The sequence below is a fragment of the Mustela erminea genome, chromosome 20 (genome assembly GCF_009829155.1).
Source record: "Mustela erminea isolate mMusErm1 chromosome 20, mMusErm1.Pri, whole genome shotgun sequence".
Lineage (NCBI taxonomy): Eukaryota > Metazoa > Chordata > Mammalia > Carnivora > Mustelidae > Mustela > Mustela erminea.
The window spans coordinates 22,775,450-22,789,078 of NC_045633.1; the positions used below are offsets into that span (position 1 = coordinate 22,775,450).

The following is a 13,629-nucleotide window of genomic DNA, read 5'->3' on the forward strand; positions in this document are numbered from 1 at the left end:
AAAGCCGGGGTACCGCTGGGAGCCACCGGTGGCCGCGCAGCCGCGGGACCCGACGCCGGGCTGCCAGCGCCAAGCCCGCCGCGAAGGAAACAAGGCTCAGTCGAGAAGTATTAGATCAAGTATTAGTATGTATTTATGCACAATAATAAAAACAGATTTACAAGTTGAACTGGAAATTTAAACATAAGAAGTTTAACAGCTTTTATTATATTAAATAACCAAAACACCTTTTATTCCCAAAATTGGTAAAGAATAAATAATATAATTTACAATATGGTACAAAAAATAACCAGGAAGGACAGGCATTCTGCTTTGTACATACACTGTATATGCATATTTATAATCCGTACAACAGATTCACGTCTCCGGCGCGCCGAAACCTCGGTGATATGGCTTAACGATTGCTTCAGGGAACCGCGGAGGGCGCCGCCGCTACCTCGCGGCGGACTCCGGTCCCGCTGGCTGCCGCGATCCGACGATGCGCGTCTGCGCTCCCCGTTAGCCGCGGTCCTGGAGCAGGTTCCGCTGGGTGGCTCCTTCCTCCTCTAAGACAAAGTGCCCTATCTTCTCACAAATGCGTCTGATAGATCTCAAGCTCTTTAAACATAATGAAAAAACCAGCAACTGCTACTTTCCTCCTCTACTTGCTTCGTGTCTTACTCCGTGACTTTTCTCCGCACCAGTTTGGATTCCATGCTGTGATCTAGTTGAGAGGCTATTCCACTGAAGGACGCCCTTTTTGGGATCCCGCAGCTAAGCAGCGGGAGATGTGGGGAAGCAAGTAGATCAGTGGATGAACTCTTTCCAAATACCCCTCCCGAGCAAGTACTCTACACCTAGCAGAAAGGATAGGTGAGGGCCACGTCCTCACAGATGCTCCCGGTCACCAGCCTCCACTTCACACTTCTGCTGTGTCTTCTAAGCTCATCACAGGCCACACCACCAACTCCATGAAGACCAGAGATACTCAAGTCTCTGTCTTCACAAAAGCTCAATCAGCAAAAGGTCCCAAACATTAGAGCGACTAGGGAGGGAGTTTTCCGAGGGACGGAGCTGGTCTTACTCACAGCATGCTCCAATGCACGAAGGAAGCCACACGTGCACACCAAGACTACCACTTCCGTGGGACAGGCTGAGGAAGATCCAGGAAGAGGGGAGTTTCTCTGCTTGGGTCTTTTGAAAATTCCAGCCTTTACCAGACGCTTAGGTTTATACACATGTATTCATTTAGGCTGGGAAAAAACAGACTTGTTCCTTTAATTCTACTTTCCTTTTAACACGGCAAGCAAATGCTTAGACCTGTCAGGTTGCCGCAGCAGTGGCAGAATTCTCTGGAATCGTGTCAGCTTTGCTGCAGGTGAGAACAATCAGCCCACTGTCCTCCCTAATCCACCTGGCCCCTAGGTGACATTCCAGATGGAGTCTGTGGTTAAGGCCCTAGTGGAAGGTACCACTGAAAAGCCTACAAAAGCTGACCCCAAATCCCTAGTTTTCCTTTTACATGTCACTGAATCACCGGGGCCAGCCTACCTGCCAGACTGCCTTGGGGTGTCCTTTGATGAAAGCAGCTCAGGACCCCTACCGTCTCTGGCAACGTGCACACTGCTATCAGGTCCTGCTCCCAGCATCGATGCCTTAGGATACTGTGGGTGTCTGGTCCCCGACAGTGGAGTATGAGCAAGTTAGTGGCAGCCTAAACTTGGCCTGGCATCCTAACCTACTACAAACCTAACAGAGTCAGCAGCCCAGCACACTCCACGGCTGTCATCTCCTCCAGCTGGCGCTCATTTCTGGAAGCTAGCAGATGGACAGCTAAGCCACACAAGCTAGTCCAAGGACACTCTAGTTCAAATGATGCTATGTCTTCCTAAAAGGGCACGTCACTCTCTTCTCCATCTCCAGAGCCTCAGGACTTTCTCTAAGAGCCCAGTCCACAGTGGCTTTTGTTAGTGATGTTTCTACCTAGAACCAGACCTGAAAGAAGAAAACCACATGACAGGCAAGAGCTCTGAGAAAAACTTGAGAAGGAAGGAAGGAACATACTAGCTGGAAGGCCAATTGGCCTCTCTTTCCTCCGTGGCTGGGGTGAATGGCACTGCCCGCTGCCTGGCGTGCTGCAGCCGGCTGTGGAGACCGTGCCACCAGGAGCATCCGTCCTGCTTGCACACCCAAGAAACCTTTTCTGTTCCCTTACACGCTGCCTCATCTCTCCATTACGGAGAGGGAGAGGAGCCCAGGGGGAGGGCTGGGACTGGCCTGGGGTGGGACTGCTGTTCCACGGCAGGCAGGCAGAAGGAGAGAGAAACTGTCCTCAGTTCAGGTGGGTTTCGAAAGCCGAAGCGGTCCGGACAGCAGGCGGAGGATGAAGCTGCAGGAGGATGGTGGGACACAGGGTGCTTCTGGACCTACACCGCAGCACTGGCTGCTGGCCACGACAGATGGGGAGCCGGATGGGGTTCTGTCAAGCCTCCCCCCAGGCCAAGCAGCAGAGCAACCCCATCAGCTCCATCCTGGGAAAGCTCTGGGCACTGACCCACCGGTAGTGATGGCAAATGGTCACCCAAAGGAGGCCCGAATACACGAGAGGGACATGGCTTTCGTGTGCTCTGACTGCATCCAGGAGTCTGCGCCCTGCTTGCACTCCCTGTGCTGGAAGAAGAGAGACACAGGACCACAGGGTGGGGGAAACATGAAGGAGAAAACGTGTGCACGGGGTGGACTCTGCACAGAAGCCTGCAGAAGGAAGAGGAGGCGCTGGAGATGCGACCTTCCCAGAAAGGGCGTGCGTGTAAGCAGCAAGCCAGCAGCGTCCGGGAGGTTTGGGAACTTGTGGGCCAAAGCTCCAAGGCAGACCCAGCAAAGGACATCTTCGTTGACCAAGAAGCTTGACACAGGAAGGAAACCCTGAATTCTTTTCTTCTTCAATGTCTCCTTATTCTCAAAACACAAGGGAAACCTTTTCCCAACCACTTTAGGATTTTTTCCTAAAATTCCATGCAAGCTGCACAAAACCAGATTCCCTCCTCCTTCACGTTGAGCCAGTCAGAACAAAGCTCGGGGGCGGTGGGAGAGCGCACTCAGCCAGGCCAGTGTTTCTGGGGGATGGCGCCAGGTGCGCTGCCCTGCGATCCGGGCATCCTCCCTAGTGTCTGCTGAGGGCGCAGACCCCACCAGGCAGAGCCTGGCCGTGCCCAGCTGCCCTTCCCCATCCTCTGCAGAGAGAGCAACCGCAAGGTGCACAGGTTTGGCAGAAAAAGAGCAGTGGCGGCTGGAACTGCCCCTGCAGAGAGCAGCAAGGCTGTGAGTCCCAGGGACCGCCGCCGCACACCCACACCTTTCCCTGGAGAGGACAAGCCACTGCAACATCCAACACGACAAGTGAGGCAGAAGCACAGGTGGGAATGTGGCCCCCACGCGCTGTTCCACGGCCGGCAGGGAGCCGCTGGAACACCACAGCAGCGTCTGACACGGGCCCTCCTAGAGAACCCGTCCAGGTCTCCCAGGCCACCACAGCCCTCTGCCCTTTGGGACGCGGCTTCCTGCCTGCTGCACATTCTGGGGCACAGAGGTTCCTCTGTTCAGATCATCTCTAGGGGGCTCCTGGGCTTGATTTGTTTTCTCTAGCCTGTAGAGAGCTGCTTCTACCACCGTGGAGGACTACCAGCCCTCCTCTGAAGCCGCCAGGATGCCCACCAGGGATGAGGTGTGGTCACTGGGACAGGTCACTGACAGGGGGGCCGCCTCCACTGCCATCAAACAGAGCCTCTCGGCGGCTGGGCTCGGCAATGGACAGTTCTTGGGCCAAATCGTTGAATCGAGATATGTAATCGATGCTGTTTTCATTCATCATGCACACCAGCTGGGAGTCCACAACCTACAAGGCAGAGGACACAAGGGAAGTCCAGGTCAGCAGGTGGCTGGCAGGCCGCTGGCCTGGGAGCAACTGGCAGGGACTTCAGCGGGAGCTGAACGAACCGGGGAAGACTCGAAACCCCAGTCAACGAGGCCAGGTCAGGAAATCCCGAGTAAAGCTATGGCATGAACTGAATTTTAAGGGTTCACGACAGGGGCATCTGGCTGGTTCAGTCAGAAGACCAGGCAACTTGTGATCTGGAACTCACGAGACTACTTCGATAAACAGACTTTTAAGCTTTTTAGGAAAAACGTCAAACTAAAACCTGTTTTCAAAAAGCAGACCATCTAGTGTCTATCTTCCCCATACGTGCTCACCAGCAGCCGCCATCACTGTCGACGTGGGCCAGCCTGGCCCTACCTTTCCCACCCCTCCTCATGCCCATTCTGTTCAAAGCCCATCATGTGGGCCAGGGGTGGGCCTGGAGTGAACCTGGGGGGTTGGTCTGGGGTGGGCCTGGAGTGAGCCTAGGGTGAACCTGGGGTGGACCTGGGCTGGGCCCATGAGACTGCACTTAAAACAGCCTGGGCACTGCTGCTACTGCTGCTCTGGAGACTGCCCAGAAGGGCAGAGTCCTGAAAAGGGGTCTCAGATACGTGCGGCAGGCCCATCTGCACAGAAGCCGAGGGCTTGTAAGCGCGTGTGCACAGGCACACAGACACACACACGCGCGCATACACATACAGGAGGGGAAAGATGGGCTTCTCCTGTGACATCAAACCCACAAACAGTTTGAGAAATGCTGCACACTGCAAGGAGGGTGTGTGCTGCTGTTCTCTGCGTCTATTTGGATAGAATTTCTAGTCACATCATTGCTCAGCTCTGAACTCTCCCCGTGGGGAGATAAGGGGATAAGGGGAAGCCCAGGCGTCTGTGAGAAACAGCCGTGAGCGGTCGGATCCAGGGCTTCGTCAGGAAACCAATGAGGAACTCTCGGAGAGACCCACCGACACCTGCACATCCCAGGGAAGCAGCACTCAGGAGACGCTACTCCAGGCCTCTGACCCCAGAACTAGGCCCAGCCTACTCCCGCAGAGTCTCTGTCTGTCTCCCACACGTCCTCCTGCCTGTCCCTCTCGGACCGCTGCACTCTCTGCCCCTGCCCTTGCCAGTCCTGCCTGCTCCCTGACACACTCGCTCCTCGCGGGGTGGAGGCCCGGGCAGCTCCGAGTGGACAAACGAGGGGCGTCACAGACCGAGTCTCGCCTCCTCGTCAACTCCCCACCCCGAGCTGGTGTTCAGCTCAGCGGGCAGCAGCCTCAAGCCACCACACAGGGAGAGGCGGCTGGAAGGCACCCCTGCCCATCGGGCGGCAGCATGGAGGACGTACCACCCGCAGCGGCCGCCTACTCCTCGAAAGACGGTGGCAGCAATGGATGGACCAGGAAACCGAAGCAGGAGCGGCGGCGCTGACAGGAAGAACGCACCCAGAGCCCACGCTGCCCACCAGCAGAGGCCCCACAGGCCACCCGCCTCCGGGGCTTCCCCAGCTCCGAGGCCTCCAGGGCAGAGCTTTTGGCTCGCGTCCCGCATTTGTCGCCACACGGGAACGAGTGCTGGCCCAGGGCGGCCAGACCTTCCCCGTTCAGGACAGCTCCGGCTTCAAGCACCCAACGGGCCTGGCGGAGGCATCCGGCCATCTCCAGAAGGCGGGTTGCCCGCCAAGTCTCAGCTAGGGCCATGCGCCTACCTCAGCTACATCAGCCAGGGACCGGGACACAAACGAGTCTCTCGAGTTGCCATCCAGCAAGCTGGGGCCCAGCAGGGAGGTGCCGCTGTGGGTCCCCGACGGGGGTGGCAGCATCTTCCGGCTCTTCTCTGGAGAGATGAAGCTTGCTGCCAAGAGAAGGAGGAAACATCCTGAGACCGGCTCACCTGGAGGGTCCTGGGGAGGCCGCAGACAGCCCTGCCAGGCACCCCCAGGCATGTACCCATGCGCTCGTGTGGCCACTGGGCTTCGGATGGAGTCATGTGCTCCCAGCCTCCCTCCCACGGGGAGCCTGGAGTCTTCCGTGCAGCGCGAGGGAGTCGGCCTCGTTTTCCAGGAGCCCTGCCACGGCCCAATGTCGTGTCACCACCCTCGTCTCCCTGTAAGGTGCTTCTGCTCTCTCACGTTCTTTATCTGACTTTGTAGACCCTACGCTGTTCTGTGACCTCCTTCAGAACAGAGCCACTTCGGTACCTCATCGGACCCTCATTCACCTACGCTGCCAACTATGGGCCTGCGTGCCCGCATGTGTGCCAACCTGACCCGTGTGTAAAACCACCCTTAAGGGCCGCCAGCCTCCCAACCCCACGCGTGTCCTCTACAGAACGCTGGGGGTGCTGATCCCACACGGGCCCCAGGAGCCCACCCTGCGCAGGCCGCCGAGGCCAGTGTGGCTGTCCCTCACGGTTCCTCCCACCACACAAGCACCTAGTACCCGGGGCAGAGGCCCATCCTGCAAACCCTCCAGCTTATAGTCAACACGCCAAGAGACTGTGGGCACGTCCGCTTGCAACACTCAGCTGCGGACGGGAAGAGGAAGCTGAGAGCACCAAGAGCCGTCATCTGTCCCACCGCCAACAGCAAGAGCAGAAAGCCCGAGCTGGCAGGAGCCAACAGCGGGCAGCCCGGAGACGGGTACAGGAGACAGGAGTGCAAAGACAGGGCCATCTCAGCTGGGCCAGCGTCACCGGGGTGTTCGCATTCATGCCAGCTTGTGAAGTGCCCCCAGAGACTCGGCGCCCCCCCAGCCATGTGAGGGACACAACATGAACCCTGACACAAGCGGTTCTGCTGGGACCTCAGACTCCAGGCCCCACCTATGTGCACCACAAGGAGCCCGCCGTGCCCTGCTGTGTCCTCCACTCACCAAACAAGCTGCTAAGCGACGAGTCCGTGGGGTCGCTGGGGCACCACTGGGGGTCGTGGGTTGGGGAGGCGATCCAGTCGGGCTGGGGGCTGCTAGATGGGGAGGGAAGACTCTTGGAGCTGTCGCTTCCATTCAGTTTTGCCGGAGAAAGAGGGACTCCCTCGCCTGTCAACGGAAGCGCTAGATCAGAGATGCCGTCGTGGGTGAGTGGCACCCTGCCTCCCCCTGCCCCTCCCGCCCCCCACCCAGAAATCAGCAGGGCAGCAGAGCCCTGAACATGTAGACCCAGAACCCCACGGGGCCCACGGAGGATGAACGATCCTGACCCACAGAGGCAGCCCACAGCGGCAGGGCCATGTGCCCAGCTCAGGGAGTAGCAGTGGCTGCAACTATGCTGACGCGGCCAGACCCCAAGCAGAGAGCCACCCCCAACACACACTGCTGGCACCAACAGCAGCCACAGCAGCACGCCAGGGTGCGCATCTCCCCATCACCAAGAGAAGTGAGACACGAGGGTGAAGGCGATGTCCTCCGCGAACCCCCAGCCTGAAGCAGACCAGCAAATGCTGTCCCAGAGAGCCCGACGCCAAAACCCCTACAGGTCCCAGCCCAACCCCTCCTGGGACTTGCACAGCCTCAAGCTATCCTCCCAGATTCAGAGCTCACCAGAAAAAGGCCCCTCTGAGCTGTGGGCTGCAGAGGCCTGGCGGGCCCGCTCTGCCCTCGAGGCCGTGAGGAGCCACAGCGCCCGCCTGCCCTTCATCCACTGGGGCTGCCCTGCCAGTTGGGTGGCGCCCCACACGCAGCAGACGCTCCACACTCAGGAGGGAGCGCAGGGCAGCGGTGTGCCCAGGAGCGGTGCAGACCCCCCCCACCGGGCGAAGTCCGGACCCCCAGGGCCCTCACCGTACTGGCCGGAGCTGATGGCTATCTCGATGATGGAGTCGCTGATGTGCGTGGCGGGCTCGCCCTGTGAGAGCACGTCCTCGGGCGGCCCAGGCAGGGAGATGTCCAGTAGCGCAGAGACGTTGGGTGGAGACAGGCGGCTGCTGGAGCCATCCGGCGCGGGTAGGGGTGCGGGGGGCCCATTGTGGAGAGGGGCCTTGGACAGCTCGGATAGGGAGAGCACGGGTGAGCCCTGGGTTGGGGGGCAGGGAACACAACAGATGATCAGGAACATGGAAGGGAAACTGCCTCAACCCACATGGCAGTGACTGACAGGTGCAACAACAGAGAATTTAGGAGCAAGTAGCCACCTCCCCCTTCTCTGCGATATACACAAGCAATGGATTTACTTCTCTGGAAACCACCTGAGCAATGGCGGCCTTGGAGGCCAGACGAAGGGGGTGGTGGTCGAGGGGGGCCTGGTCCTGCTTCCAAGGCTGGCAGGACAGCTGGTAATCTGGGCAAAGGAAATGTACCAGGGAGCACTACTGGAGACGACCTCCATCTCCTGGACCCAAACAGTCCTTCCAGGAGCATGACTGACACAGGCCGCCTTGTGGTGGGGAAGCAGGCCTCCAACGGGAGCTACGAGTTCCTGTCCAGGCGAGGTGGGAAGGGCAACGCTGCCGGGCCTCAAGGGCTGTCTGCGTGTTCTTGCCATGACCTGGCAGTCCAGGGGAGTGAGGCTACGTCCAGGGGAGTGAGGCTACGTCCAGGGGAGTGAGGCTACGTCCAGGGGAGTGAGGCTACGGCCACGGGCAGACCATGAGGGTGGGGGGCCTGGCTCAGAGGGGGCCCGGGGCAGCTACTCTGCCCTCGAGCTAACAGCACACTCTACCTGGAAACTGTCCGCCACTGGCTCCTGCTCAGGCCTCGAGGGGATGCTGATAAACGGGTCGCCTGTGCCCTGCAGCAACACCAGGAAAGCCAGTGAGCCCCCCGCTCGCACACTCCTCACAGCCACAGCGACAGGAGGTACTACTGTTGGGGATGGGTCACCGAGTCCCCACAACTGAGTCCCTGTAGAGCCTCAGCACGGGGGCTGGGGGGTGGGGTCGCAGATGTGCCAGGGAGGCATGGGGCGGCCTGCCAGCTGTTGTGGTCAGAGCTGCTTTCTCCACAGGCAGACAGGAGCCCCATACCTGTCTCAGCATCAGAGCAAGCCTGTCCCACTGCCTCCACCTCGGCTCTCCCCTTGAGGCCACACAGCACTCACCCATGCCTCACCCTGGCTCAGGCACTCTCCGAGAGCCTCGTGGGGCCCATCGCCTCCTCAGGCAGAACTGGAGCCCAGCATGAGCTCAGTCCCTTGGCCTTGGCACCTATCCATCTGGAAAGCGACTGACCTATCCCAGAAGCTGTTGATGGTGCAGAAAAGCCTGAACGTACTCACCCCCATGGCGGGGATGGAATCGCCATTCTGCTGGCCGCTGGCGGGGTCTTGACCAGCGACACTGGAGGTCACCTCGTCCGAAGACAGTGGAGAGATACCAGACAGGCCCTCAGTGTCCAAGACGGGGAGGGGGCTCCCGGGGATGATGCCGGCGCTTTTAGCGGCTAAGTCGACAGCACCTGGCAGCACAGAGGACATCTGAAGCTCAGCTCCAGGGACACCCTGACAGTGACCCAAGGGGATCACGGTGCACCCTCTCCCTCACGCCTCATTTCCAAGCAAGGGCGAAGGCTCTCGTGTTCTCCCTGAACAGTAACAAGACACTGACTTGGAGAGGACAATAGAAACCTCATTCGGAACCCTTTCGTTGGGTCTGCCATGCTGGCAACAAAAACTTACTGGCCAGGTGGCCCGTGGCCTGGGGTGGAAGGGCCTTGGGCACAATCGGCCGAGACAGGGCGGCTTTGGTCAGGGAAGACTGGATGGGCCGGAACGAGCCTCTCCCTGCGGGGAAAGGACAGAAACAGACACGTCAGCTCAGCCCGCATCCCTGGGACGCACGAGGGGGCCACGAAGCACTTTCTCTCAGGCCACGGCCATGGGGGCTGAGCCACGTCGGAAGCACTGAATTTTCCAGTCACCAACTTGGGAAGTCACAGGTCAGGCAGGCCCTGAGGAGGAGAAAGTCCGGGCCCCCGGGACTGGCACCAGCACACTTCCCGGGGCTGCCGAAGGCTGCAGTCCGCATGCCTCACTGAGGGGACCTTGATGGAGGGTGGGCGCACAACCTGAGCGGCGGGTGTGGAAGGCAGAGCCACAAATCAGGCACCGGGACTCAGCCTCTGCAGCTCCGCGCCCCCGCCAGCCTTTCTGCAGCTGAGGGCACACATGAGAAAAGCCGTGGACGCTCACAGAGTGTGTGATCTGACCCGCGGGGCGAGACACGGCGCGTGCGTCACTCCAGCACGGCGGCCGTGGGAGCCCGAGCACTTCCGAGAGCTGGGGCCCATCCTGCACCACACCCCTGCCGCATACCACCACCCACCAGGTGTCCATGCCTGCCCTCCGGGGCCCAGGCGTGGCATCCTCGGGCTCTGGGGACAGAAGGGACATAGAGATGGACGGGATGTCCTGCAAAGAACCGAGGACACCAACACCTGCCATTCCCAAAGATGGGGCGACGCCCAGGAAAGCGAGAAGCCGGGGAGCCTGCGTGCTTACCGGTCACAGAGGAATTGGACAGGATGGAGAAGGAACAGACGTTGTGGGACTGGTGCTCAGATGGCCGAGGAAGCAACGTTCTCTGTGGAGGGAGGAGTGCCAGTGAGCAGGTGATGGACAGACCCCGGGGCCAGCCACCACTCGGAAAACCGGCGATGAGCCGTAAGGGACATTCCAGGTCAGAGGGAGTGGAGTGTGTACGGACAGCGGCTCTGGCTCGAGGGCCCATGACGCAAGGGCCCTGGGGCACACAGAGGACAGCTGTGCCCACAGACCTCGAGGCCCTAAAAGCTGGGCCTCTCTGACAAGAATCCCAAGGAGTCAACCTCCCCCAGGGAATGCCGGAGGGACGCCGCGATGGCATAGCACTGGCTCAGAGTGACCTCCCACGTGCTGCGCTCCTGTTACGGACACTGGCCGTGGACTCTCAGAGACAATCCCCCCCAGATCTCAGGCCCCTCGCGTGCGTCGTGAGGAAATAAAGCAGCTCCTCACAACACAGATGGGCTCAGGCCATGAAGCACAAGCCCACGGCTGGCACGGCACCCGCCCTCCCTTCTCAGCGGCCCCGGTGTCCCGGTGCCACGTCACGCAGGGCAGTGTGGCAGCTTCCACCTCACAGGTAGTCCCAGGAACAGCTGCGGCGATCACAGAAATAAAACATTAACAGGCAGTATCTGCCACGTCAAGAGACACGCCCAGTTCTGGACACAAGGTACATTCTCTGCTCATGCACGAAGGACTGTCTCCTTGCCCCTCGGGGTCGGCAGAGAAAGGAGAGGAGGGGACCACGACACAGAGGCCCAGCAGGTCTGCTCCGGCGCCAGGAGGCATTGGGGCGACCCGATCATCTGGCAGTGAGCTGCGAGGCAGCAGGAAGCGGCCCACTCTGCTGGTGGGAAAGCAGGGTGCGTGGCAGGGAGACGAAGGGCCCTGTGCCACCAACACTTTCTAGCAGAACAGTAAACGCCCAAGACCACAGACTACGTGTGGTTCCACTTGTGTGAAATGCTCAGGAGAGGCCAACCCTCAAGGACTGGGAGCGTGACTGGAGACAGTGCTTGCCCGGGGCTGGGGGGTGGCACCTGAGGTGACAGCCATGGGCTTCCTTTGTGGAAAGATGGAAACGTCCTGGGGTCAGACAGCGGGGACGGCTGCCCAGCCACGAGCCCTTCGCCCCTCCAGGCTGCCTCCCTCGCACACCCGGCGGGAGCACTGTTATACAGCTTGACAAACGCCATCGCCACAGGCCAGGTGCATGCGCAAGCTTACACCCCAGGGCCACGGACCTGCCGTCCAGCCAGTAACAGGAGGATTCACAGACGTCACCAAATGTGCTGCTATGGACTGCACCCATTACCACAACGCTCGGGACCTAGGATACGGCAGTCCCAGCTCCACAGGGCACGTGTCCCAACACCCCATGGACACCTCGACTGTGATGGCATCAACCCTACAAGTACTGTTGTCCCACAGGGACGTAGCTGGGGCAAGACCTGTAAGTTTGGCACAGTAGTGACTGAACAACACCCATCAATAGCGAAACAGAACCATAATTATCCACTAAAACCAAGGTCACGCCAGCAAGGTCTCTCTCGTCTCCACCCGCAGGAGCGAGCAAGGTCGGTGATCAGGCTCGTGAGGCAGCACGAGGCTACCGCTGACCTTCTGATGACGTGCCCGTAGCATCACCCACTTCCTGCCGACCTCGGCTACAAGCCATGGTAGAACCGCAGGTGAGAGGGCACTGCCGGGCACCCTGTGGCCTGAGACCCGCCACGCAATCTCTCCTTCCTACATGAATTAACCTCAAGGCAGGAAGAGATGTGTGAGAGACCAGCAAGACGAACAGAGCCCGTACACTGATGGTAGCACGACGCACCCGCAACTCTGGGCTTCAAGTTGCTGCAGAAATACGGCCTCAGCCGCACGCGCAGCCTCTCGCTGGCTGGCTGTGCCCTCGGCTATGCAGCTGGCTGCCACGGGGCCTCCGGCATGCCCTGCTGTGAGCTCATGGGAGTCTGGTCTCTGGCTACTCCATCTACCCAGTCATCTGCCTCTGCCGGCTGCGTGTACATAACAGAGGCTCCAAGAGTCCTCGGACACACCCTGACCTGGGACACACGGGAGTTGAATCCCCAGAACATTCCATCTCTCTCACAAGTGGTGCTCGTGCTGCACAAAAACCATGTGTACGTCAGGGGATGGTCAGGGCCCCGTTACTCCTCTGCCTGTCCCTGCCACGCACACGCACACGGGCGCCCTGACCTGGACCACCAGTGGCTTCCGCAGGTGCCGGTTCCGCAGCTTCCTGGGCTTCGGCAGGAAGAAGTCCGACTGCATCTGCGAGGACACGGCACCGGGGTGAGAGCACGCCCCCAGACGCAGGCCCCCTGCCAGCAGCGTGGCGCAGCCCCCACTCACGCTGATGGAGTTCAGGTGCTGCCGGAACGTCAGCTCTGTTTCTTTACTGGGAGAATAGAGCTTCCCGTGACGACTGTTGGGCGGGAGAGTAGTCGGGACAGCAAAAAGGCCACCGTCTGAGTCACCGCTGCCTGTGCTGGAGGGGCCCGCCACCAGGAGGGGTCTCGGCGGGTTCCTCAGACCTAGAAGCCAAGGGACGGCAAAAACAACCACTTACCACTTATCGCAGTGTGCACGGAGCTCTCTTTCTGGAAGAAAGTCAGAGCCGGAACACGGGACAACCGACCCATCTGCTCATGTATTTCCTAGATCTCAGTTCCCAAACTTGCTTCCTACACTTTTCCCTGCAACTCTAGTCCCACCGCAGCTGAACCACGGCTCTCGGTGAAGGCACAGCAGCACTCTGCCACCTCGATCCGCAGAGCGAAGGGCTGACAGGCCTGCAAGGACATCTGAGAACTGAAGAACCTTCCAGACCATGCAGCACAGACCACAGGTCAGTAAGCTCTCTCTGTAAGGGGCCAGAGAGTGAACTGCTGGGCTTGGTGGGCCCCCCCACCCCTGGTAACCCTGGGCTCTGCAGCTGGATTGCGGCCGGGGGCCTCAGAGCCTGTCCTGACGACAAGCAGCTATGGGCCATGGTCGGCCAGTCCTGGTCTGAAGCGGCAGAGAATGTTTCTTTAGGAACCACTGTTCTAAGACTCTGCCAGCTGCTGTTACCATGGGTGCTGCTGCACAAGCCCTCAAGCCATGTAGGGACGGGCCCCCTTCCCTTAGTTTTCATTTACGAGTCTGTGAAATTAAGTTGAGGCCCTCTGAGCACCAAGCCGGACTCTGGCACTGCGAGTGTCTCGGTCTAGAAACATCCTCAGCGCAGA

General features: G+C 59.7%; 1 protein-coding gene across 3 annotated transcripts in view; it reads right to left on the minus strand.

Annotated features, from left to right (window-relative positions):
* Nucleotides 1-176: 176 nt before the first annotated feature.
* CRAMP1 (cramped chromatin regulator homolog 1) overlaps nucleotides 177-13,629 on the minus strand; it is a 54,907-nt gene continuing 41,454 nt past the window's right edge. For all 3 annotated transcript variants that reach the window (XM_032328685.1, XM_032328683.1, XM_032328684.1), the window contains 10 exons: nucleotides 12,752-12,933; nucleotides 12,596-12,670; nucleotides 10,328-10,409; nucleotides 9,506-9,610; nucleotides 9,107-9,285; nucleotides 8,552-8,620; nucleotides 7,675-7,906; nucleotides 6,769-6,933; nucleotides 5,604-5,749; nucleotides 177-3,874 (listed from right to left, as the gene is read on the minus strand). In XM_032328685.1, the coding sequence (XP_032184576.1) occupies nucleotides 3,710-3,874; nucleotides 5,604-5,749; nucleotides 6,769-6,933; nucleotides 7,675-7,906; nucleotides 8,552-8,620; nucleotides 9,107-9,285; nucleotides 9,506-9,610; nucleotides 10,328-10,409; nucleotides 12,596-12,670; nucleotides 12,752-12,933 (1,400 nt within the window). In that variant the 3' untranslated portion in view covers nucleotides 177-3,709. The remainder of the gene's footprint in view (nucleotides 3,875-5,603; nucleotides 5,750-6,768; nucleotides 6,934-7,674; nucleotides 7,907-8,551; nucleotides 8,621-9,106; nucleotides 9,286-9,505; nucleotides 9,611-10,327; nucleotides 10,410-12,595; nucleotides 12,671-12,751; nucleotides 12,934-13,629) is intronic.